The following is a 22,369-nucleotide window of genomic DNA, read 5'->3' as shown; positions in this document are numbered from 1 at the left end:
GATTAGTTGATAAACCCAGCAGGCTCTTTTGAACTGTGCAGCGGCCTTTAAAATTGTAAGCAATAACCTCACATGTTCGCGATGATAATTATATCTTTCAGACAATGAAATTCGTTGGTTGCATCCCTGTGTCATGAGATGACTTGACATGATGATTACGGGTTGTTCAATTTTGCCAGTTTTGTTTCACGAAGATGTAAATTTTTGGGGATCAGTATATAGCCTGCAAGCAAGCTCTCGTTTAGGTCAGGCGTGAGAGGACTGGGGCTGACCTAAAAGAGAGCTTGCTCGCAGGCTAGGATTGGTAGACTGAGTGCAGTATTAACGAATGTAAATACAGTATATGAAACATATATATGACCAGCTCCCAGTTAGCTTGATAGCTCAGTTGGTAGAGCACTGCAGCGGCATCACAGAGGTCATGGGTTCGAATCCCGTTCAAGCCTGAAGCTTTTCCGGGCTTTCTTTTCGCAACTGCTTAAGTTGCGTACTAACTACGAGGATCTTTCTTCTATTTGATAGTTAGTATACAGCTTTTTAAGATCTGAACAAGTCTTCCCAAAATAATTGATCCCATCGATTCTCAGTTCTCGCTCCCAGCCTACCCTGTGTAAAAGTTTTATCCATGTAGGGTTCCAATGTATGTTACAGTAATCTGATTTGTTGAAATTTCTTTAATTTCAGGAGTCTTTTATCTTTGTTACGAGAACTGTTGGCCAGTACAGTCTTCTTAACAGCATCTGACAAACTTTCCGATCCTGTAAGTTGACAACATCAGTTCTTAACAATTACAACCCACAACGACTTACTTTTCTCTTCTTCTTGTTCGCTGAAACTATTGAAAGATATGAAAACATATTTGATATAAGTGAAATATATTTGAATAATGCAACTAAATGCGAACACTTGAAGTGATTTGCAACCAAAACACAGCGCTCCCGGGAACAATGTCAAGTAGAGTGACGTCATTATGTGGTAAATTAGGCCCCAGTCCCGGTGACACTGTTTGAAGGAAAAACTGGGTATTTTGCCTCCGAAAAAATCGATAGACAAGTTTTATTCTTAAAATCGTTTTGTACACGCATCAAACTCCTAAAAACCGAGAAATAAAATTTGTGTCATGTACACTTTAATAATAAAGTTGCCGTTTTGTGTGATGATGGATATGAATTACGTATTACGTAACTAATATGTGGTTTTATTTTATTTTCCCCAAGGATTTTGTCAACAACCTTCTTCTGCTTTTGTTAGACAAAGAACCAGTAAGTATAAAAAAATTCTATCAAAAAATGACATGAAGACGGTTTGAAGTCTTCTGTAGTCGCTGTCGAGAACGCTTGGACGGATTAATTGCTGTGAACCTCACTATGAAAGCGAGGCTAAGTGCAAAACTTTTCATATGAAAATTAGTTTTGTTTGCATATGAATGAAAACCATTTTTCATAACAAAAACTTTGCACTTAGCCTCGCTTTCATAATGAGGATCAAAGCAACTCGGAAATGGTCTATTATTGCCGATTTTGACATTGAGTTCTCTTTGAAGGTTTTATAGGTTGGGTGTTCATGAAAGGGATGGGGGGGGGGGGGGGGTGGGGGGTGGAGTTGTGAGACTCATCCTAGGAGACCCAGGGGCAATCAGTCAGGGGTTGGGTGCGGGAAGCCCCGCGACGAATTATTTTGAGAACGAGCAAGGAGCCCCTTCGTCCGTTCTTGAAAACTTTCGTCGTGCCATTTCGTCGCCCCCGACTGACTGCCCCTGGGTCTTCGAGGATGGGTGGGGCCATGCTATTTGAATTTAACCTTAGCTTGCTTGGCAAATAGTGCTACTGAAATGTTAAGCAGTATTTTAAGTTACAGGAATTTTGCAAGAACCACCTAAGGTGTAGAGTGATGGCTTCTTAATCTTTTGTCTTAGATGGTTGCCTCTCAAGAGCCACCAAGTCCTAAAGTTCCTTTACTGGCAAAATTTGCTAAACCAAGAGCTCCACTTATAAACTCGGTGAGTTGTTCCAGCTTTAGTTTATTGTCTTAAGTAGTTACACGGTTGAAAACGTAACTCCTGTTATTAAGGCGCTGCTACAATAGGCAATTTGTCTTGCAACTTGTCTTACAATTTCGTTGTACCGTTGCGACATAAATTTCACGAGACATTGCTTTGTGTAGTATGTCCAGAAATGAATATGTGTCGCAACGATTAAGGCAACGACAAAAAAAATAGTAAATAAATAAACAAACAAACAAACAAACAAAAAAAACCCGAAAAAATGCAAGACATGTTCATTTCATGACATCTTACACTAGGTAACGATTCGTGCAACTTGTTTCACAACAAAATTGCAAGACAAGCTGCGAGGAAAATTACTTAAGGTAACAGCGCCTTGAAAAAAAATCGTCCAGTTGTCACCTAACATTAAGCAAAACCAACACAAACCCGAATTACTTTCGACACAATTGAAAAACGCTATAAAATAAAGTGGTGTAATTAACGTTTGTTTTTTATGTTTGTTTTTCACAGGCTCTTCATTTGTCTATAGCGGACATTCTTCATACACAAGCTGCACTGTTTCCTTTTATGCAGTTTATGAAAAGTGAAGGCGCACTAAACATTCTCCAGTTTTGCCTCACAGTTGGTATGTCAGAAAAGCAACTTCGTGAGGAAAAAAATCGTCTTGCATCTCCTTTTCTGAAATCGCGAAATATTTGTTGTCATTATAGCACAGACTAGAGATTGCAACGAGATGCCGAAGTCAGGGGGCTTATATGGCACAGGTGGTCAGGCGACGAAAACACGTCGATATTACAAGATGTGCTGCTACGTTAGCAAGAATGATAAATGCAATTACAGATCTATACTGCATAACAAAAGCCAGCTTAGTTAAGACCCTAAATAAATATAATTTCAAATATGAAACAATTAACAAGGTTTAGTTGAGATTTAGTTTTCATTAGTCAAGAAAAAATGAAAACACTCATTTATCGGTAACCTGCGGGTGCAGAGCCGGGTAGTTTGCGACTTTTATGGCGGCGGATGAAAGAAAAACCGGTAAAGACGTCTGCACTCGCAGGCTTGTTTATCAGACGTCAGTTTCCAAATTCACCAGGCTTCAAACGTGTAGTGTTTAGCAAAACTGATACTCTTCCAAGATCTTCATATTAATCAAAATGCTTGATTATAGGAAGATTAAATCTGATGCATCTCTTGGATCCACAAAACGCGTATTTTTCAAAAACGGGCAGCATTTTGCAGACCACCATTTTAAATTCGTTTTGCTTTATAGTACTGTTGCGAGTTTTCGTAAAGCGTTTGTTTGGTGAACGTACGTTAAATGTCATTTTGTTGTTACTCTTCATCACAGAGGACTTTAACAAGCGAATTTTTGCTACTGACGTTACAGAGGAGGAAGAAGAAGAACTCATTAAAGAGGTGAAGTAAACCTTATATGCGTATATCAATTGAATAAAGAGAGATTATAGGAAAATTTCCCCAGACTCTAAGGTCTACCGTAATTTGAATGTCGTTTTTCAGTGTCGTAGAACGCAATCGACCAATTTCGATATATTAAAATTCTAGCTTAGCTACAGGGCTTAGCAGAATAAAACAACAGAAATTACAATGAGGCTCAGAGATGAATTCAGTTATTAATTTCTTTTGTTTTATTCCCTTAGCCTCGTAGCCAAGCTTGAATTTTAATGTATCGAAATTGGTCTATTCACGTTACAAACAAGAATCAAATCTGCACCCTGTTTGACTAATTTACGCCATTCGCATCTCAAAGTAGACTTTCCTAAAAGGTCCATTTCGTAGAGTCCAGTCCGGCGGAAAACGACTCTGTTGCTTGTCGGTCATGATCATGTTTTGCGCCTTAATTAGGAAGTCGACTTGTGTGCTCGTCGCTTGTGTTTTGCGCCTTACGAAGTCGACTTGTGTGCTCATCACTCCTTTCGCGCTTTACGAAGTCGACTTGTGTGCTCGTCACTCCTTTCGCGCCTTACGAAGTCGACTTGTGTGCTCGTCGCTTGTGTTTTGCGCCTTACGAAGTCAACTTAGAAATAATCAGTTATTGTGCTCGTCGCTCGTGTCTCGCGCCTTACGAAGTCGACTTGTATGCTTGTCACTCCTTTCGCGCCTTACGAAGTCGACTTGTGTGCTCGTCGCTCTTGTCTCGCGCCTTACGAAGTCGACTTGTGTGCTCGTTACTCCTTTCGCGCCTTACGAAGTCGACTTGTGTGCTCGTCGCTCTTGTCTCGCGCCTTACGAAGTCGACTTGTGTGCTCGTCGCTCTTGTCTCGCGCCTTACGAAGTCGACTTGTGTGCTCGTCGCTCTTGTCTCGCGCCTTACGAAGTCGACTTGTGTGCTCGTTACTCCTTTCGCGCCTTACGAAGTCGACTTGTGTGCTCGTCGCTTGTGTTTTGCGCCTTACGAAGTCAACTTAGAAATAATCAGTTATTGTGCTCGTCGCTCGTGTCTCGCGCCTTACGAAGTCGACTTGTATGCTTGTCACTCCTTTCGCGCCTTACGAAGTCGACTTGTGTGCTCGTCGCTCTTGTCTCGCGCCTTACGAAGTCGACTTGTGTGCTCGTTACTCCTTTCGCGCCTTACGAAGTCGACTTGTGTGCTCGTCGCTCTTGTCTCGCGCCTTACGAAGTCGACTTGTGTGCTCGTCGCTCTTGTCTCGCGCCTTACGAAGTCGACTTGTGTGCTCGTCGCTCTTGTCTCGCGCCTTACGAAGTCGACTTGTGTGCTCGTTACTCCTTTCGCGCCTTACGAAGTCGACTTGTGTGCTCGTCGCTTGTGTTTTGCGCCTTACGAAGTCAACTTAGAAATAATCAGTTATTGTGCTCGTCGCTCGTGTCTCGCGCCTTACGAAGTCGACTTGTATGCTTGTCACTCCTTTCGCGCCTTACGAAGTCGACTTGTGTGCTCGTCACTCATATTTCGCGCCTTAAGAAGTGGATAGCCACGTGTTTTGAACAATTGGCACATTTCCTCAGATTTGTTTGAAAAAATCAGAATCACCATTGCATAAACATCACAGCTTAAGAAATTGAGAATATGGGATGGCGTTTTTCACGTGCGACGGGGAGAAGATGGATATAGTAAATAACTGTGTGAATCTGTAGGTTTGTTGTGCACACTGGTAAAGAGTAACATACGGTAAACATTCTTTGCGTTATTTTGGGCCTAAGTCGTGGGGAAAATTATCTCCAGATAATAGAAAAAACAAGATATGTAAATATGATGTAAGTTTACTGACAGGTGATGGCTGCAAGGGCTGTTCCCTCTGCTCATCATGATTATGTAATCTTATCATTTTTATATCAATTTTTTTAGGCATTATCTCTTGATCATGAAAATTACGGTGTCCTCATGACACCATCATGATGATGGTGTCATGAGGACACCGAAACGTTGTCACGCTTAAATATGATTCTACCCGTAATTTTCATCATCAAATCGATAGCATTATCATGCCTGATTATCACTCGATCTTTTTTTTAGTACTTTCTATTTTGTGTTTCCAAATTAGTATGGGATTTTCCCAGGCTATAAGGCATTGACACGTTAATAAAGTTTCTTATCTTATCTTAGAGACCGTCGCCCTTGATTGAATGGTTGATATCAAGGAAAGTGACAGAGGTTTTAGAAATTTCCCGTGTTTGGGGTATTCGATATTATATACATGACTTATCTTAACCTGAGAGCTTCCTTATAACTGATTATCTATCATCTTTTACACAAATAAGAACTGAAGAAAATTGTACGGTGCCACTAAGCCAGTGCGGCTACATGTAGACTGCTTCAACTCGTTGTACTTTGTATTTATTCTGTATTTTGTATGCTTCACTTTTCTCCAACAGGCAAAGGAAATCTTCCGTTCGTATTTTGACACTGGTGCAGTTGACAGAATAAACTTTGACATAGAAATCGTTGATGGACTGAAAGCTTGTAAGTGTTCCAAGGACGGGGTTTTCATGCATGTTTTATTGTTAGTAGGCCCTTGTTGTAAAGCACACCAAGTTGGAAATGGGGTCACACGTAGTACAGGATTTGTCTGGTCAAAACTGATATGTGATGTCAAACCACCCTGCAAGCAGAGCCTGCTTACCTCCACGAGAAATGAAAGCTTCTTCTTTAATAGAGGGGTCAAGAGAGGCTCTAGTCGCGGGATGATGCCAAACCACTACTTACCGTAAATTTACCATTACCAATTATGATTACTTATATCATTTAGTATCCGTTTCAGGTATAAATAGTCCTGTAGACAAGATGGAAAGATTGAAGATGGCAACATTACTGTCTAGGTGAGTTTATCAAGACAGAGCTATTGATAAAAAAAAGGAAACAGGAACATTGTCAGTTCCTCTTTCTTGGAGATGAGTCTTGGAGAGTCATGAAAAGTAAAAATGCTTCCTCCAATAGAAAAGCTCTTGAATCACTTTACGGTGGCCAGATTACCTTAAAGTTTTCAACTCAGTTGATTAAACCAAGTATTCGTCCCCCCCCCCCCGCTCTCCTACCAACGCAGCACCACAGTTTCTTTAAAAACTAATCCCCTTATCAAATACCTCGCAAAAAGAGCCGACCCTCCTAACAATTTCCACCCGAAGTTATCACTTTTGTTTCCAAAGATGTGGCGATACTTTGTGGTCGCAATAAAATTGAAACCTTTATTCTGTCTTCAATCCTGTTCAAGATGCAACTGGTTATTTATTCTCTTTCCAATGTATGTATGATTCAGTAATTAGTATGTTTTCCAAGCGTGAAGCCGCTGGGTAAACTCTTTAAGATAGCCATCAGAATTTTAATAAGATTTTATTCAGATCCCATATTTTTTATATATCTTTTTTGTTATGATTTTTTTCCTATACCGAATGTACCATATGCATTTTCGTTTTTCTTACCGGTAAAGTGTTTCACGTTTTTGTACATTATTGTAGCTTTTATAACTATACATGTATATACGTAATTGAATAAAGTATCTATTACTATTAATAAAACGTTTGCTCTTGTAGCTAACAATCCGTACCCCTGTTATTTATGCAGAAAACGAGTCCAGTGAACCTTTTTGGAAGTCTTCAACGAGGATTATTATACTTGCTTTTCAATTCTTCCTTGAGTTTCTTTTTGTGTCTGCACGTAAACTACCACACTGAACTACAACTGAAAAGATTTTATTGAATTTACCCCCCTGAATTAGCGTCGAAGTTATTTTGAGTTGATGTACTGCTAAAAGGTTTCTAATCGAATTACTGAATTACAAAAGTGAACTCTTGTGGAAAGTATTGATTTGTAGCACTTTGCTTCCGACTTCCACGGCTGTGTGGTAACTAATTAAAGGCGTTAGTTAAGCTCCAACAAACTACAGTCAAATATATTTAAAATTCAGTTGTTATAATTTATATCGCAGAGCTTATGAATATGCGTACAATCTTCTGGAGACAACATTTCTTCCCCTGTTTTACCAGAGTGATGATGTAAGTATTCCTTTTGTGTCGCCAAAGTACAAAACATGTGGTACTTAGGCGATATTTTTTGTACTCTCCAAAACCATTCACCACAACAGTTATAGCCTTGAAAAATTATTCCTTAAAGTTGAGCTACTGGATCTTCAGTAGGAAAAACTTTATTAGTCGATACCATTTCGTTCTTCTCCATGTTGCCTTTGGCTCAACTACCCCATCGTTAAATTTTGTTAACTGGGTAGATCAAAGAAAAACAGGCTTAATAGCTCAGTTGGTAGAGGTCATGGGTTCGAATCCTTTTTGCAACTGTTTCAGTTGCGTACGTAACTGCGATTGTCTGTCATTTATTAGTTGAAATGCAACTGTTTCTACCTTGCAGTATTTTTCTCTGTTGTGTGGAAGTCGATTGCCTGTAAAAACTTTGTACAAACCAACTTCAAGGTAAAATTTATTAGATTCCAAATGAAAATAACATTATTTGCAAATAAGCTATCACTTAGAGCGGTTTTCAGTTGAGTATCGTAAAACCAAAACCAAGTCATTACTTTGGCCAATCACAACAGGTTCAAAGAGCGCAATAAACCAATCAAAATACAAAGCAAATACGTGTAACCGGCGCCAAGCACGTGAAAACACGTGCGAGCGAGGCACAATTGTTTTGGTTTTACATCTTATTGGTTGCCAACGTTGGCGCGAGTTTTATCATCTAATCACAGAGCGTGGTGATGCATAACCAAAGCAAAAACGTAATTACTTTCGACACTCAATCGAAAACCGCTCTAAATTGTAATTGAAGTATAGTTTCTCGTTGGGTTTTGATATTTTCTGATGTTATAATACCATTAATTTCTTCGCAGGGTTTCAAAAAAAAAATTTGATCCTTTAGCGGAGTTCTCGAGGTTGGCGGGAAAACTCAAAGATAAAGTGATGAATCCAAACAAAGGTTTGAAACGATTATGCAAACATTAAAACATGGCGCTCCGAGCCTTTACACCCAGAATTACCACCAACAACTCGCTACGCACTCCGGCTACCCACCAGCAAATTGTATTAATTGTTGAAAATGTAAATGTAATGTGTTTACCTGCGGAATACCAAATAGCTTTAGGAGCTCGTTGAAAGATGTCCGTGCCTTTCAGGTCGGATTGGAATTTGGAAGTATTGGTTTTTGTGGAGGGATGGAAATTGGACAACTCGGAGCAGGGACGCACTCTACAGTTAACCAACAACATGCCAATTCAACTTACATGTAACTTCAACTCCGGGAATCGAACCCGGGACACATTGGTGGCCACTGTGCCATCCGCGCCCCTCATACTCATAGTTATCATACTCATAGTCATAGCCACTGTTATCCTTTAGAGAGCCACACAAACAAAACATGCACCTATATACAGCTGTTTATACAAAGGCTGTCCAAAACAAGTGTAAAAGCGTAAGCGACAATGCCGAAAGGTAGTTTGCGAAATACCCAATAAATTTCAGTAGAAGCTCAGAATCCATAATGCTCCGTTCGTACAAGTCTCGGGCCATTATTTGAGTTCCTAGACCTAATGCTGAGGCAGCATTCTGGAACAGCTTACGCTAAGACGCAGCCCACCCCTAGTTCTTTTAAAACACGTGTATAATTTTTGCCGCGTTTAATGAAATGAATTGTAAAATATATAGTTTTTGTAGTTTTAACATAATTTTGTAAGTAGTTAATTTTGCTCGAAAAATTTTATAGTGATGTTATGGATTTAGGTAAACACACGGCTCTATTGAAGATCATCATCATCATCATCATCATCATCATCATGAACGAACTCCTTTCAAACCATTCTATTTTACTTTCGCAAACTCCCTCTCGGAGTACCACATCTTAATGCCTGAGAAGTTTGTAAACGTTTTTCTCTCAACAGATGATTCACCGTACGAGGAAGACCCGTTCGACATTCCAGATACACCTCCGGTAAATAAAACATGATGTTTCTACATGTAAATATGCAGTGTGTATTTTACAGACATCAATCCCTTGTATGTTGACGTTTTATGGAAGTAACCGTTTTTTTTTTATCTTTTTCAAGGATTATGATATAGAAAGCGAAGGGGAAGAGGAATTGGAGGAAGAAGAATCACGTGATCTCAGCATGTGGAAGATAACCATTCCGCACGTGATCATGGAAACGAAACAGGTTCAGTATTGTCGAGCTTCAAAACAATCGTTCAAGTTGCCGAGCCATGACAAGCCTGCACACTCCTGCAATTTTTCTACGCTGCTCGTGTTTGCCATATTTAAAGTAAGGTTGGAGTAAGTCTGCACTCTTTTAGAACTTTTCTTGCTGCTTGTTTGCCACATTTAATAAAGTTTGGAACTCTTCATTGCTGGTGACGACAGCGAGAATTTGTTGTAACAACGTAAAAAGAGGAAGTTCACGAAACCCGTGAAATAGATTTTGGAATAGTTTATTAACTTGGTCAGATTTTAATTGAGTGTCTGAAGAAATTTCGCAATTCTTCTTTTGTTTGGCTGTGGGCTGCTCAGTCAAGGCGCGGTTGTGTAGTAGCTATCACGTTGGACGTAAAATCTGAAGGTCGTTGGTTGGAGGCCTAGCCTTTGCTGCCACGTCGCTTTCTTAACAATAAAAAACAAAATCAAAACTAATTGTGACTTTCTCCCACGCATTTTCCTGCGCTTGGCACCGGTCACGTGTTTCCTTCGAGTTCTGATTGGTTAATTGCGCTCTTTCCGTCTGCTGTGATTGGTCAGAGTAATTATTTTGGGTTTCGGTTTTACGATACTCTAGTAAATCTTTTTCACGGGTTAAGGAGAATCACTCGTAACGCAACTTACTTTCTCTCTTGTACAGAAATGCATCTTTATAATATCAGTGGAAAGAACGGATCTGACGGAAGGTAACATATGATAAGACAGTGTAAGCGCGTAGTAGCGGGGGGTGAGGTGGGGCGGTACTACTGTCGTACACAAACTTTAGAAGTATGAGTTCAAAGTTTGGACGCCATCTTGGACTGGCTGGCACAGATGACCTCAATCTCATGTAATAATTGGTAGCCATAGTGATATGGACATTACAACTGCCTGTTTGATCATACTTCCGTTGTTAACTTCCGTTGGCTTGGTGGTATGAGCGCATGCACTCATCTGAGCGGAGAAAAGATTGCAGGCTCAGAGCTTGTATCCCATGCGCGTGCTCGAATTCCGTGTGCCTCCAGATTTCTTCGACATTTTTTCGCTGTTTTCCCCAAGTAAATGAAGTTGTGTTAGTTTATTCGAACAATCGCCAGCAACTATGATTGAAGGTACTTATCAGAACGTCAGAAAGCTGTGTGGTGTTTGATAGTGGTGTGTTTTCTAGGAAAGATATGCTGCAGAGTTCTGATGTGTCCGATCTCAGCTTCTTTTCAAAGGAGATTCAACTTCTCTCTGCGCACAATTTTGAGACACTCGACTAATATATTCCCTTCGGCCACTGAGCATTGATAAGATGAATGTAGACCATTGCAAGGATGTTTAGTGTTGTGTTTGGGTTGAATTTTGCTGCAACACCCCAACTTATCAAGTTAGTAATCTACTACACAAGACTTTGAGTTATTAAAGCTTATTGAATTTTGCGACATTGGTTTATTGCATCACATAACAACAAAGTTTCAGACATGATAATTATCGATACCCCCTTCCCTAAACTCCACTTTCGCTAATGAATTTCTGGTTTATTCAACACAATAAAAAATCCTATAATTTCATTAGCGATAAGACAGATCGAAATCTAGCAAAGCTTTTTGACATATTACCAGTGATTTTTATCTGACTCCTATGCCTTACTAGTATTTGACAACTACATTAGATTTAAAATATCTAAAATATAGAAAGCAATGTGGAAGATTTTAATTAGCCATTCCTATATTAATATTTGTAATACTTGTAATATTTTTCTGTATTATTAAAGCCATTAATTATAAACCAAAAAGACAGATCCAACGCACTTAACCAATCTTTGATTGTTGCTAGTCTATGGTCTATACTCTTATAGACCATAGAACGTCGTCGTAAAATGTTCAAATCTCAAAGGCGAGTGGTTTCACTGTCATGTAAGACGCGCCGGCAATACCAGAGGTTAATTCATACATTCTTTCAGATTGGAATCCTCTGTTTTTTATTCCAGTTTGGCGTCAACACAAATGCTTCCGAATTGTCCAAGTCTCCCAGCGCTTTTCAACCACAACGGTCTTTGTATTCTGTTCTTGAATGCGGGAATTTTCGCCAATACTGATGACAGTTAATTTTGGATCTAAAAATATATATTTTTTCCTCCAGGTAGAAGATTTTCATGGGAGATGGCATTTTCCACTCTGGCGTCAACGCAAATACTTTACTGATTCTCCAAGTATCTGATACAAGCGTTCTCGAGTTTGATTTCATATCTTAATTTTGCTCTTCAAGGAACATTTTTTATCCGTTTGTTTCGCCGGCGCCAGTTCTTTGACCCCTTGTTCAGCTTGTACCAAGTCCCGCGCTATTTCCTCGAACTTATGAGCCAAGCTGGTCGCTGATTCCTGAACTGATTCGGTTCTTTCGATTGACTCATGGAGTCGTGATTCTCTCCTCGTAAGACTGCCCTCTATAAAACCTAACTGCTGGCTCAATGTGTGAAGTCGTTCGCGTAGTTCTTCGTACTCCATCATTTCATATCACAGTTATTTCCTAGATTGTTTGTTCTACGTGTTTACGGTTCATATCATGTCAGTGGTGACCGCTTCATTTTTATATTTTATGAACGTCCATATCAGCTCTGTTTAATATTTGCTGTTAGTTTTTGATAGTCCTACATAGTTAATAAAGTCTTCGTATTGCGCAAAGCGGGGAAAAACATCGACCCGGCCGCTAAGTGCGAAATTATTTAAAGTCGATGGATAAGTAGCAGTAACTTGAGTAGAATAAGACAGTTTTTTGTCAGACGGTACCAAAAAGCCCGAAAATTCAAAAGAAAAACATTTGATGAACTTTTTGTAAAGTGAATGCAAAGATCGGCCGGCAGAAAGGCGACAGTATCAATATTAATAATTATCATAACGTTTATTTATACACGATAAAGTTTCAGGCGAAGAGAGACATATGGTCAAACATCATAAATCACTTAATTTAAGTATCGCAGTATTTAGCTTTTCAGTGCTAATTAGAGACAACGTAACTTGCAGAAAGAAATATCACAAACCGCGGGTCCATTGGCTGTTAACTTAGCGTGGCCAAGGATTTGAATCCGACACATCTTTTACAATGATCCCATCAATGGTTATAAAGGAAGAGTTGAACTCGAGGTCTTCGCGTTACAAGCGGTCAGCGCTATTCTGCCACGCCGGAATATCTTGTCTATATTTCTGTTGATATCTTGTCGCGGTACAAAGCGCGGTTACTTAATACAAACTGCTCCTTGTCTCAGTAACACAAATTCTTGTTAATGAATTCTTGTTTTCGAATATCAGAATCTGGAATCCTTACTGGGTATAGGCATTTTTACGATGCGCGTCATTTACTGCAACCTTTCAGTCTGTTGTTTCTCTTGCAAAAAAGAGGATACTGTTATGTAAACCTCACTGGGATTACAAAATTTAAGTAGGAAAGGAAAAGCGAAGAGGATTAGCAAAAGTCATAACAGTGACATCATAATGCGGACATCAACTGTAGTCGCTTAATTATTTTAGCTGTATTTTATGTTAAAAGAAGAAGTCGATAGTGAAGCTGCACAGTTTTAACTGTGCAAGATATTAAAATATCTCTGTTTTTTTTTCTCGCAGCCACAAGATGGGATGTTGCACGGTAAAGTTATCAGTACTGAGAACTAACGTTTAACCATTTTGTCGTCCGCCTTGAAAAAGCGCAGGCGTATTTCTTTTACGAACTGAAAAGACGAAGGTAAACATTTTGACTTGAAGAACCCCTTGATCTGGAAAGTTTATCGTTCCGTTCTACCATGTGGGAACTAGTACTTTGTATCTTTAGTGACTAAAGCAGGTCGACTGAATAACAGGGTTTGTAGGCTTTAGGTTTTTAGCAAACCAAGAACCGGTCGTGCGCGCTTTTGGCACGAACCATGCAAATCATGGTGTTGCTCCTGATTGGCCGACGGAACGTCATAGTTGCTCTGATTGGCCGAATCATGCTACACGGGTTTCGTAAACTGATCACATATCTCGGCAAACACAAGAACTACATCATTTCAATAACTGAAGGTAAACCACGTTGACAACGCAGCGTGCCTGTTCTTGATTAATCGTACAATTTCAATTACTTTAAGATAAACTGCAGAGAAAAGTGCAAGCACTCCATTCTGCTCTGTCAGTAAAAATTTCCACAGTCTTTGCGATAAACGTTCTCATAGGATCTTCGGAAAACTGTTTTTATTTTATTTTATTTTATTTTTTTCAGGAGGTATAAAGAGTTCTTTGTTCTTCAGAGCAAGTTAAAAGAATTTCATGGCGGTAGGATGTTTTCTGTTGTAACTATGTGACTGTTGCAAAACTCAGAAAAACTTAAGCAATGTTGTCGGATTGGTCAAAGCAAACAGGGATATGAAAAAGAACCCTTAAAAACTAACAGCCAAGACACACAGTTAAGTGCCTCGTCCCCAGCCGTTTTTAGTGCGCGGTCGCTATCGAGTTCAGTCCCAACTCTCAGACATGAAACTCGGCTCGCTCGATCAACGCGATGAGGTCTGGGAACTACAGCGTGGGCTGATGGAGTCAGAAGATTAGGGATTTGGGGGGGTGGGGGGGGGGGGCAGGCCAAGGGGAATGTGACATTTTCAGGGAAGTCAGAGTCTAATTCCCGACCCCCGGGAAAATTAAGGAATGGAGTACCTGTTTCTCTCTACTTTGTCAATTTTCCAACCCTGGAGGCATAGACTAAAGCCAAAATTCCTACTCAATCCGTACCGGGTGAGAGACCTTCAGGTCAATTTCCAAGGGGTTGCCCACTCAGGCCCCGACCCTGGGGTTTAATTTTGACAGGTGCATAGCTAGGGCTTAATTAACTCTTCGGCGGAAAGTCAATCAACATACCAATCAAGCTAGCTAGCTGCCACCTCATGTGGAAAAGTCGTGGTACGATAAAGCAAGAAAATAAAATTACTCCTTTACTTGTATTTAGGATCTATTGTAACCACAGCTAGTATGTTGCTGTCTTTTTGTAGGTGAGATCGATGACTCACTTCTTCCACCCAAGCGAAACTCTACAAAATCCATTTCACAGAAGAGCACATCCATTTACTTTGAGGACTGCCGAGTAAAATTTGAGAAATATTTACAGGTAAACTTTGCAGTCTCTAATTCGCATATCACACAGTGGTAACGGAACAGTACCATGACGATGTTTCTATTTTTCCGTAGTATTTGTGTTCCAACCCTCTACTTAAAGGAAGCGCACTGCTCTTCAACTTCTTTTCACCTGACAAAGAATTCAGCAACATGTTTGGTCCTGAAAAAGTGGGCGACAAAGCTGGTAAGATTTTTAAATTTGTCTTCATTCTAGCGCATCCGTCCTAGTATTTATACTTGACCCCTTCACATGCCCGACAGTCCCCAACATGGCTTTCCACAGCGCTGGGTCATTTACAATTTTAACCAATCGAGGGCGAAATGACTCACTATTGGTGGGCGAGTTATTTCACAGTTTTTTGGCTGGACTAATCATGATTTCATGAAGAGAAAACAAAGGCTATCACTCACGTGAAGGAGGTTAGGAAATATGGTCTTAGTTATCATAATTAAGGTAAACTTTTGCTTTGGATTCCTCCAAGAATTATTAAATGAATGGTTTGAGAAGGTATATCAAACACCCGAAATGGTGTTTTGTCCCATTTCCAAACACCCTGAAGTTGGTTAAAAAAAAACTCGGCTTCGCCTCGTTTTTCATCCCACTTCTCGGTGTTTTTCAATCGATTGAAACCAGCCTTGCTCGTGTTTGATATATTACGTAACTGCTTATTTTTGTCACTGTCACAGGGAAAAAATTTAAGTCTATGACAACGATACTCAAGAAGGAGGTCAGTGAAGTGTGCATACATTTCCTTGGTCATGTGATCAAGTGTAAAGTGTATTACTCGGTGGGAATATGGCTACATTGTAGTGAATCTATTATACTATTAAAAACTGGGTCATTGGATAATGCAAATCAGGAGTTGTTATTGGCTTAGCGGCCATAAGATGTCGGCCATTATACCACTCCCGAGAAATAGCGGCCATTAAATTAACTTTTGGTCTTCCTTTGAAATTGGAATCAGCAAGATCCAGCAATACATCTTGGTTGTGTCCAGTAAAAGAATTATTCCACTCTCGATTGTTGAATATAGGATAATTATAGCGAACCATTTAACAATTAGCCGGCGAAATCGCTCGGAATATCGCCTGATACTTAGCCGACGAGGCAGTAGGTGGCTAAAATCAGGGGATATTCCGCAAGATTAAACAGCTAAAATGGGCCTGAGTCGGGCCAAAAACATATTTACGCCCGCGAACATCAACTCTATTGTTATATTATATATTATGTTGTAGTATTTCGCCAATGTCCTCTTGGGACGCTCTGGTGACATACTCACATAACGTATTTGTTTTAAAAATTGTACTTTTTTTATTCCAGAAAGGACAGAACCTTGATCCCTTTCTTCAAGCGTTTTTGTCCTCTACAGTAGAACCAACAAAACGGAAACCACTGCCAAGGTAAGTATTTTATGTGTGATTAAAATTCAGCTGTTTAGAAACTAGCGTCGTGAGCAAAGGAAACATCACGTAAGCGGACAGCTCTACTTGTGACCGCCTTCACAAAAACCCGTTTGAACTCCTATACAAACTCTGTATCTAGACATTCCCGTAAGCGGCCGCGGACACTTTCAAGGGTTACGATTTAGACTTTTCCTTTGTTTCTAAGCTACCATGAGCCGAGAACCGAAAGGAAATCCCATTAGCCTCTGAATCTTATTTTAATCAATCAACCTCACATCGCTGTTCGTCACAATGATTTTACAGTGCATTTTAATTACATGTAGCGCCATTATCACGCCTTACACCTCTAGTGGCCGCTTACGAGAACCATTTTCGTAAGCGGCCAGCTCCAGTTACGGACACCTTTTCCGCGTCTCGAGGGTGTCCATTTACGAGAGGTTCCACTGTAGTCGTCCCTGATGTTTAATAAAGGCGGCAGCTGTGCGGCCAAGCGCGTGAAAGCTTGCTTAACGCAAATCATGACAGGTTTTGGTGTTCCATACTGACCTTCTGAGTGGTGAGTTGAATTATTTTTCTCTTCTTTCTTTTCTTTTTTTTTTTTTTTTGCAGAGGCCTTTTAGAACAATCACAACGAAGTGAGGTAAGATGTCGTCTTCATTTCTTCGACTTAGTTATAATGTAACGCTTGTGCCCCGGCCTTCAACCGTCACCATCTCTCGTGCTAATTCTTTTGTAAATTAACAGAAATGTTATAATTCAGTTCCGAATTAACATTGTATGCGATTTTTCTTTTCTCAGGAGGGACTTTATCCCATAAGAAGAAAAAGCTCGTGAGTACCAGGGTTATTTCAAACGTTTAGCTCATAAAAAAAACCCCACTCACACACAAAGAAAATATTTGATCATTACCGTCAGAACAACGCTCTCATACAAACTGACAGAAACCTGACTTGTTTTCTTGTTTAACTCTTTCATTCTTTGATTTCTTATTGTTTTTAGGACGAACACACGTTTAAAAGCAGAAGGTAGGGTATTCTTTTGCTGCTTCCGAGAAATGTCGATCTCAGTAGAGTGTGAGAAATCTGGTCTCGTTTCATTCCTTGTGTAGTTCCAGTTGAACCTGGGTGGGGGGGGGGGGACTTTCACAATTTTATTTTCTAACGTATTTTAGAGTTAATCATACTTATGACTGAAGTTTCAAGAACAATATTTTGCAAACCATCATTTCGTTTATATTGAGGCCAGAAAATGCTCCCTATACCATGCCGTCGACGAGTCTAACAATTTTCCCGATGACATTAGAAGCATTTCAGACCTGTTGACTTTCAAGTGTGGTTTTTGAACTATCAAAATTTTTTAAGTAGGTTTTTATATGTTGCATTTTAGTACCTCCTTTTTGACTTATTACAATTATAAATTGTTTGATACTAGTTTAGAGTGGTTTTCAATTGACTGTCGTTAAACCAAAACCAAAGTAATTACTCTGGCCGATCACAACAGACGTAAACAGCGCAATGAACCAATCAGAATTCGAAGGCAAACACACATAACCGGCGTCAAGCGCGGGAAAACGCGTGCGAGTAAGTTACGAATGCTTTTACTTTTGCTTCTCATTGGTTGAGCAGAGGAGCGTGTTTTGCCAACCAATTACAGAGCATATTAAAGCAAAACCAAAGCAAAGGCGAATAAATGTCGAGACTCAAATATTATATATTTTTTTGTTACTTTTTTTTATATACAGGATCCTACTGAAACCTGTTACGTGGGCCTAGTGTTTTAAATTTATTTAGTATCCCTTTCTCGCGTTAAACAAGACGTTCCGCCATAAAAGACAAACCTTTCCTTTCTTTCATACCTGTGTGGTTGTGGATTTCCGTTCAGTGGTAGCAAGTTGTTGCTTTAAGCGTCCTCTGAAAACGTACGCCTGAAAATTGCATAATATCATCACAGCAATACGAGACATCGGTTTCTTATTCGGTTAACAGGGTTTATTCCGAAAACTAAACCAGTTTTATCAGTTATTAATGGCCGTAGAAAAATACGCATATAATGCATGTTGTTTGTCAGTTGTTTACGCTCTGATGGTTGATTGACAACTGAAGGTGGGAATGGCCAAGCCAGGCCCCTTTATACCGGAATTTCCTGTTTAATATAAAAGTAGTAACGTATAAGCAATTTTAATAAAGTAGCTGATGTTTATTTCGTTACTTCCTGGAGTGACCGTTACTGACTATTATAATGGCTTTCATATTGTTCTATTCCCAGCATCAGGAAAGCCCCTGTTGGAAGTGAGCGGCGTGACGGACTACATTCTCTTTCTTGGTTGGTAACTTTTCTCTTATGAATGTTTATTAAGGACAGTGCCTAGTTTTGTTACTGCGCATACGTTCTGCGCATCTCGAGGTACTCGGGTTTTCTGTGGGTAGTGCCTACTAATACAGGATATTTTCGCGCGGCTTAAAACCATGCGGCGAAAGCAGAACTTAGCAAGTGCTCTTGGTATCTAAAAAGAAAAACCGGGGGTAACCATGCACTTTTCAGAGATAATAAAGCATCAGTTTCTAAAAGGAACGCCATACGCTTTGAATTTTACTGCTTCTTAGAATAATTGTTGCTTAGTTATCTCTCAAAGTTGCCCCGCTATCCCCAATTTTTTTTCAGGATTCCAGTAGCCCATACTAAGATCTGTTTTTCCCGCATAGTCATAAACTGTGCAAAAATACTTCTGTATTAGGAGGCACCGTCCTTAAGGTTAATCCCACAGTTTATTTTGCAGTTCTGCTTAATCAGAGCTCTCTCGACTGATTACTGCCTAGAAACAGAATGTCAAATTTTTTTGTGCCTAAAGTACCTGTCAAACCTGGAAGTGACGCCTAGTTTTGTTTTGTTTTATTGTAGCTCAGCGTCTGTTTAAGTTGCCTTCCTACCTGTACAGCTTATTAGTGTGTGGAAAAGTCGCTTTTCAGCAGACCTTGGATGTCTACGCTGACAGGTACGGATCTCTTCAAAGTTTACTTTAGATTTTGCTTTGACCTATGGTGCCTTTATACTTGGCTTATTTATGTTTCAGATATTTAGCTCATAAAGTGGATTTAATAACGAATGAACATCGACTTGTCATGATAATTCATCTTCTAAGAGGTAAGTGTCTCGAACAAGAACAGGAAGACAGTTTTTGTCGATTGTTTCTTTGGAGTTGAAACGTTTTGGTAACGGCTATCTGTTTCCTTCCTTAGATGCAATCTTCTTCGATCAAGATCCTCCGAGGTAAAGTCTTAAACCTTTTTTTTTTTGTTCAAATGAAGAAACAACTCCCCAGTGGACGGGATTCTATATAGTGCATGGCAAGGTTACTTTGGTCATTTGCAGGGGTTCTCTGATGGTCCGCATGAGCTCATTTACTACACTTAGTTATTAGACCTTGACAAAAAAAGGCCATGTGGAACAAAGTGTCTTCTCGCAATAACAGCCATCAGGGACATATACTAGGCCCAACCTGCCGACGAAAGATCAGAAATGCGACCTGCTAACCACTCCCACTGAGTCAAATGTTGTCTCTTTTTTTGGTGCAAAACCACGAGAACTCATTGCTCCTTCCCAGAAATACCCTTCAGTATGTAGAAAACACGTACTCACGCACCCTCCCACTGAGTCAAATTTTGTCTCTTTTTTGGTGGAAAATGTTATGACACAGGTATCACATCAGTCTTTGTGATCGTAGAATGACTTGCGCCTAGACTAACTGAGAAATGTTTTTTATATTTGCTGCAGAACTGATACTCAAAAGTTAGAGAGACGTGAGCAGACACTGAGAGAGATGCAAGATTTCATACCGGACATAGCTGTGCGAGTGATGGGGGCAGAGGCACACAAGGCAGGAATCACGCTATTATTTGAACTTCTACAGCATCCCAAATTAAATAAACAGGTCGGTATATTACTCACCCACCCCACACTCTGCTGCATCTACTTTTTATAATTTTTTAATGGTCGATTTTCCACGGCTGTTGATTCATCTGTGTTTATTTTTATTATTTTGTAATCTTTTCAGCTGACGTACGTTCTTCTTGATTGCCTGATGGGACAAATTTTTCCTGAACTCAAGGAGGTATCATTTGTTTTTTTTTACTTCTATATTTTGTCATCATTAAGACATTGGTATTGCTCAAAACCCGTTCAGTTTAACACTTGCTTCCCACGGATTCCCAGCTTTACTGGATCCGCTTTCGAGAACAAACGGAAGGGTAAGAGTGTTCTTTCTTATTGTTCCCCCTTTCATTGGCTTTGTTTTTGTTCGAGGGAATTTGGTAGCACATTATTACAATATTGATCAGTCTTTGGGTATCTTAAGATCATTGAGCACGACCAGTCAGAGTTTATTGTGTCGGGGATATGCGGCCAGGAGCTTGCAATCCTCGCTGTTTTTCAGACAAACTCATATGATTCAAGATTGTGTTTGTATATCAATTTGAAATGACTGTACGCGATCAAAAAAAAAAACCTGAAACGAAATAAAAAAAGGAATTTGATTGGTTTAGCGAGCAAAAACAAATGCGCACGGTTTTTGTTTTGTTTCGTTCTGTTTTCAGACGGCTTTCTGGAAGTCAATCGATATTTTCATTGGCGTCACTCAGTTTCCTAAACTCCAAATGGTTATTCTAGCGATGTTCCATGTTGGCGTGTTTTTCAGCGAGAAAACCAACGAGGCCTTGTAGTAATCTTTTTAATTATCGGCGAATGGAACAAATAATAAACGCTTATTGAAAGCATACCTCATGGTCGAACAAAAATCGGTCGTTTCTGTTATTGAATTATACCCTTTTAGGGTCTCTTTTGGCAAAATAATAGCACTGAATTACACTCTTTCGAACTACATAATATGTAGTAATGTAAGATCCTAGGTCATAATATGGTATATAACAAGTTTGCGTATTTGTTGATTAATTTTTCCTTATCTTTTCATTTCATGTAGTACATGAAGTTTAGAAACCGTGTTAAATACAGTTAAATACTCCCACCCCTCCCCCATCGTTTATTGCAAAGTAATTTAGGGAATGTGCAGCTGAGATGCCTCCTTTTTAAACGTCTGCACTTTCAGTCGGAATCATAGTTCCAGTGACTTTGCAAGACTGTTTACACCGTTGTTGTGGAAGAGTTTTAAATGTCTGTTTTTTTTGTCTTTGTTTTGGTTTTTTTTCATTCGTTCAGAGCGAACTGTTTCCAGCTGACGATCTTCCAAGTCATCACTAACTGCTCAAAGAAGACTTAGACCAAAACAGGACCAAGGAACGAAAATCGCAAATCATACAAGGTTTTGCTGGAGTGAACACCCGAGATAATGGGCATTAAAAAAAAAATCCAATTCCTGTTGGGATTTAACAGCAATCAATGTTAAAAAAAGTGAAACTGTTAAGTAAAAGAAATCAAATTATGTTCAAACTAAGAAAAGTTTTGTAATAATTTATTATTTTGATAAGAATAATGCTGTAAAATAAAATGATAGACTATTTAACGTTCGTTGTCTTGTGTGGCCTGAGATCACTCGGGGAATTTCGAGGAGAGTATGTTGTTGAGAATATGACGTTCTCTCTTTATTTTTATCTCGCCGAAAAAATCGCGCGACGGATATGAAATGCGAAGACTGTTATCTTATTTTGTTATTCAACACATTGTAATACTGCCCAAATATGGTCATGGTGCACTCAATATTCGTCATCCGTACACAACAGATATCCTGCTATATACATAATTTCGTGTGTTGGGGAGAAAACTGGCAGAGTACTTTAAACAAGTAACGTTCCTCGGAAGATCTTCTCCAGTTTTTCTGCAATAAAACGTTACTTTGTTATCAAAGGGTAGAATAACAGAATAATTATCCGGCCTAATGTTGCGGAATATCCCCTGATTTCACCGTCAAGACCACTAGGCAAATCTGTCTAAGTATCAGGCGATATTTTGCGCGATTTAGTAGGATAATTGTTAAACAACTGCCTTCCGATTTTGTACCACGTGACGTATTTCGTCCAATAAGAGCGGCCGGAAATTACTCGGTGGGTTATAATGAACGACACTGTGATAATCTTAAATGGAAGAAAGATCCTCGCAGTTATTTACGCAACTTAAGCAGTTGCGAAAAGAAAGCCTGAAAAAAAAATTCAGGCTTGAACGGGATTCGAACCCATAACCTCT

The 22,369-nt window shown here is 39.5% G+C and overlaps 1 protein-coding gene across 2 annotated transcripts in view; it reads left to right on the top strand.

Moving 5' to 3' along the window:
- The window catches only part of LOC146468756 (sorting nexin-14-like), a 28,766-nt gene extending 7,070 nt beyond the window's left edge, over window positions 1-21,696 (top strand). Inside the window, exons 11-39 of one of the 2 annotated variants that reach the window (XM_085124170.1) lie at window positions 685-760; window positions 1,218-1,262; window positions 1,916-1,999; window positions 2,516-2,630; window positions 3,357-3,424; window positions 5,861-5,948; window positions 6,247-6,304; window positions 7,411-7,477; window positions 7,845-7,906; window positions 8,323-8,408; window positions 9,367-9,416; window positions 9,532-9,639; window positions 10,315-10,360; window positions 13,259-13,280; window positions 13,890-13,942; window positions 14,653-14,768; window positions 14,849-14,960; window positions 15,464-15,504; window positions 16,098-16,177; window positions 16,790-16,820; window positions 16,979-17,010; window positions 17,180-17,205; window positions 18,452-18,502; window positions 19,079-19,172; window positions 19,251-19,321; window positions 19,417-19,447; window positions 19,952-20,108; window positions 20,232-20,288; window positions 21,389-21,696. In XM_085124170.1, the coding sequence (XP_084980296.1) occupies window positions 685-760; window positions 1,218-1,262; window positions 1,916-1,999; window positions 2,516-2,630; window positions 3,357-3,424; window positions 5,861-5,948; window positions 6,247-6,304; window positions 7,411-7,477; window positions 7,845-7,906; window positions 8,323-8,408; window positions 9,367-9,416; window positions 9,532-9,639; window positions 10,315-10,360; window positions 13,259-13,280; window positions 13,890-13,942; window positions 14,653-14,768; window positions 14,849-14,960; window positions 15,464-15,504; window positions 16,098-16,177; window positions 16,790-16,820; window positions 16,979-17,010; window positions 17,180-17,205; window positions 18,452-18,502; window positions 19,079-19,172; window positions 19,251-19,321; window positions 19,417-19,447; window positions 19,952-20,108; window positions 20,232-20,288; window positions 21,389-21,430 (1,969 nt within the window). In that variant the 3' untranslated portion in view covers window positions 21,431-21,696. Of the gene's footprint in view, window positions 1-684; window positions 761-1,217; window positions 1,263-1,915; window positions 2,000-2,515; window positions 2,631-3,356; window positions 3,425-5,860; window positions 5,949-6,246; window positions 6,305-7,410; window positions 7,478-7,844; window positions 7,907-8,322; window positions 8,409-9,366; window positions 9,417-9,531; window positions 9,640-10,314; window positions 10,361-13,258; window positions 13,281-13,889; window positions 13,943-14,652; window positions 14,769-14,848; window positions 14,961-15,463; window positions 15,505-16,097; window positions 16,178-16,789; window positions 16,821-16,978; window positions 17,011-17,179; window positions 17,206-18,445; window positions 18,503-19,078; window positions 19,173-19,250; window positions 19,322-19,416; window positions 19,448-19,951; window positions 20,109-20,231; window positions 20,289-21,388 lie in introns of both variants that reach the window. The other variant, XM_085124169.1, reaches the window with a different exon arrangement.
- Window positions 21,697-22,369: the final 673 nt, after the last annotated feature.

This window comes from Pavona decussata, unplaced genomic scaffold, assembly GCF_977016875.1.
Source record: "Pavona decussata unplaced genomic scaffold, jaPavDecu1.1 SCAFFOLD_129, whole genome shotgun sequence".
NCBI lineage: Eukaryota > Metazoa > Cnidaria > Anthozoa > Scleractinia > Agariciidae > Pavona > Pavona decussata.
The sequence above is the reverse complement of the archived record's forward strand: the minus strand, read 5'-3'. Positions and strand labels throughout refer to the sequence as shown.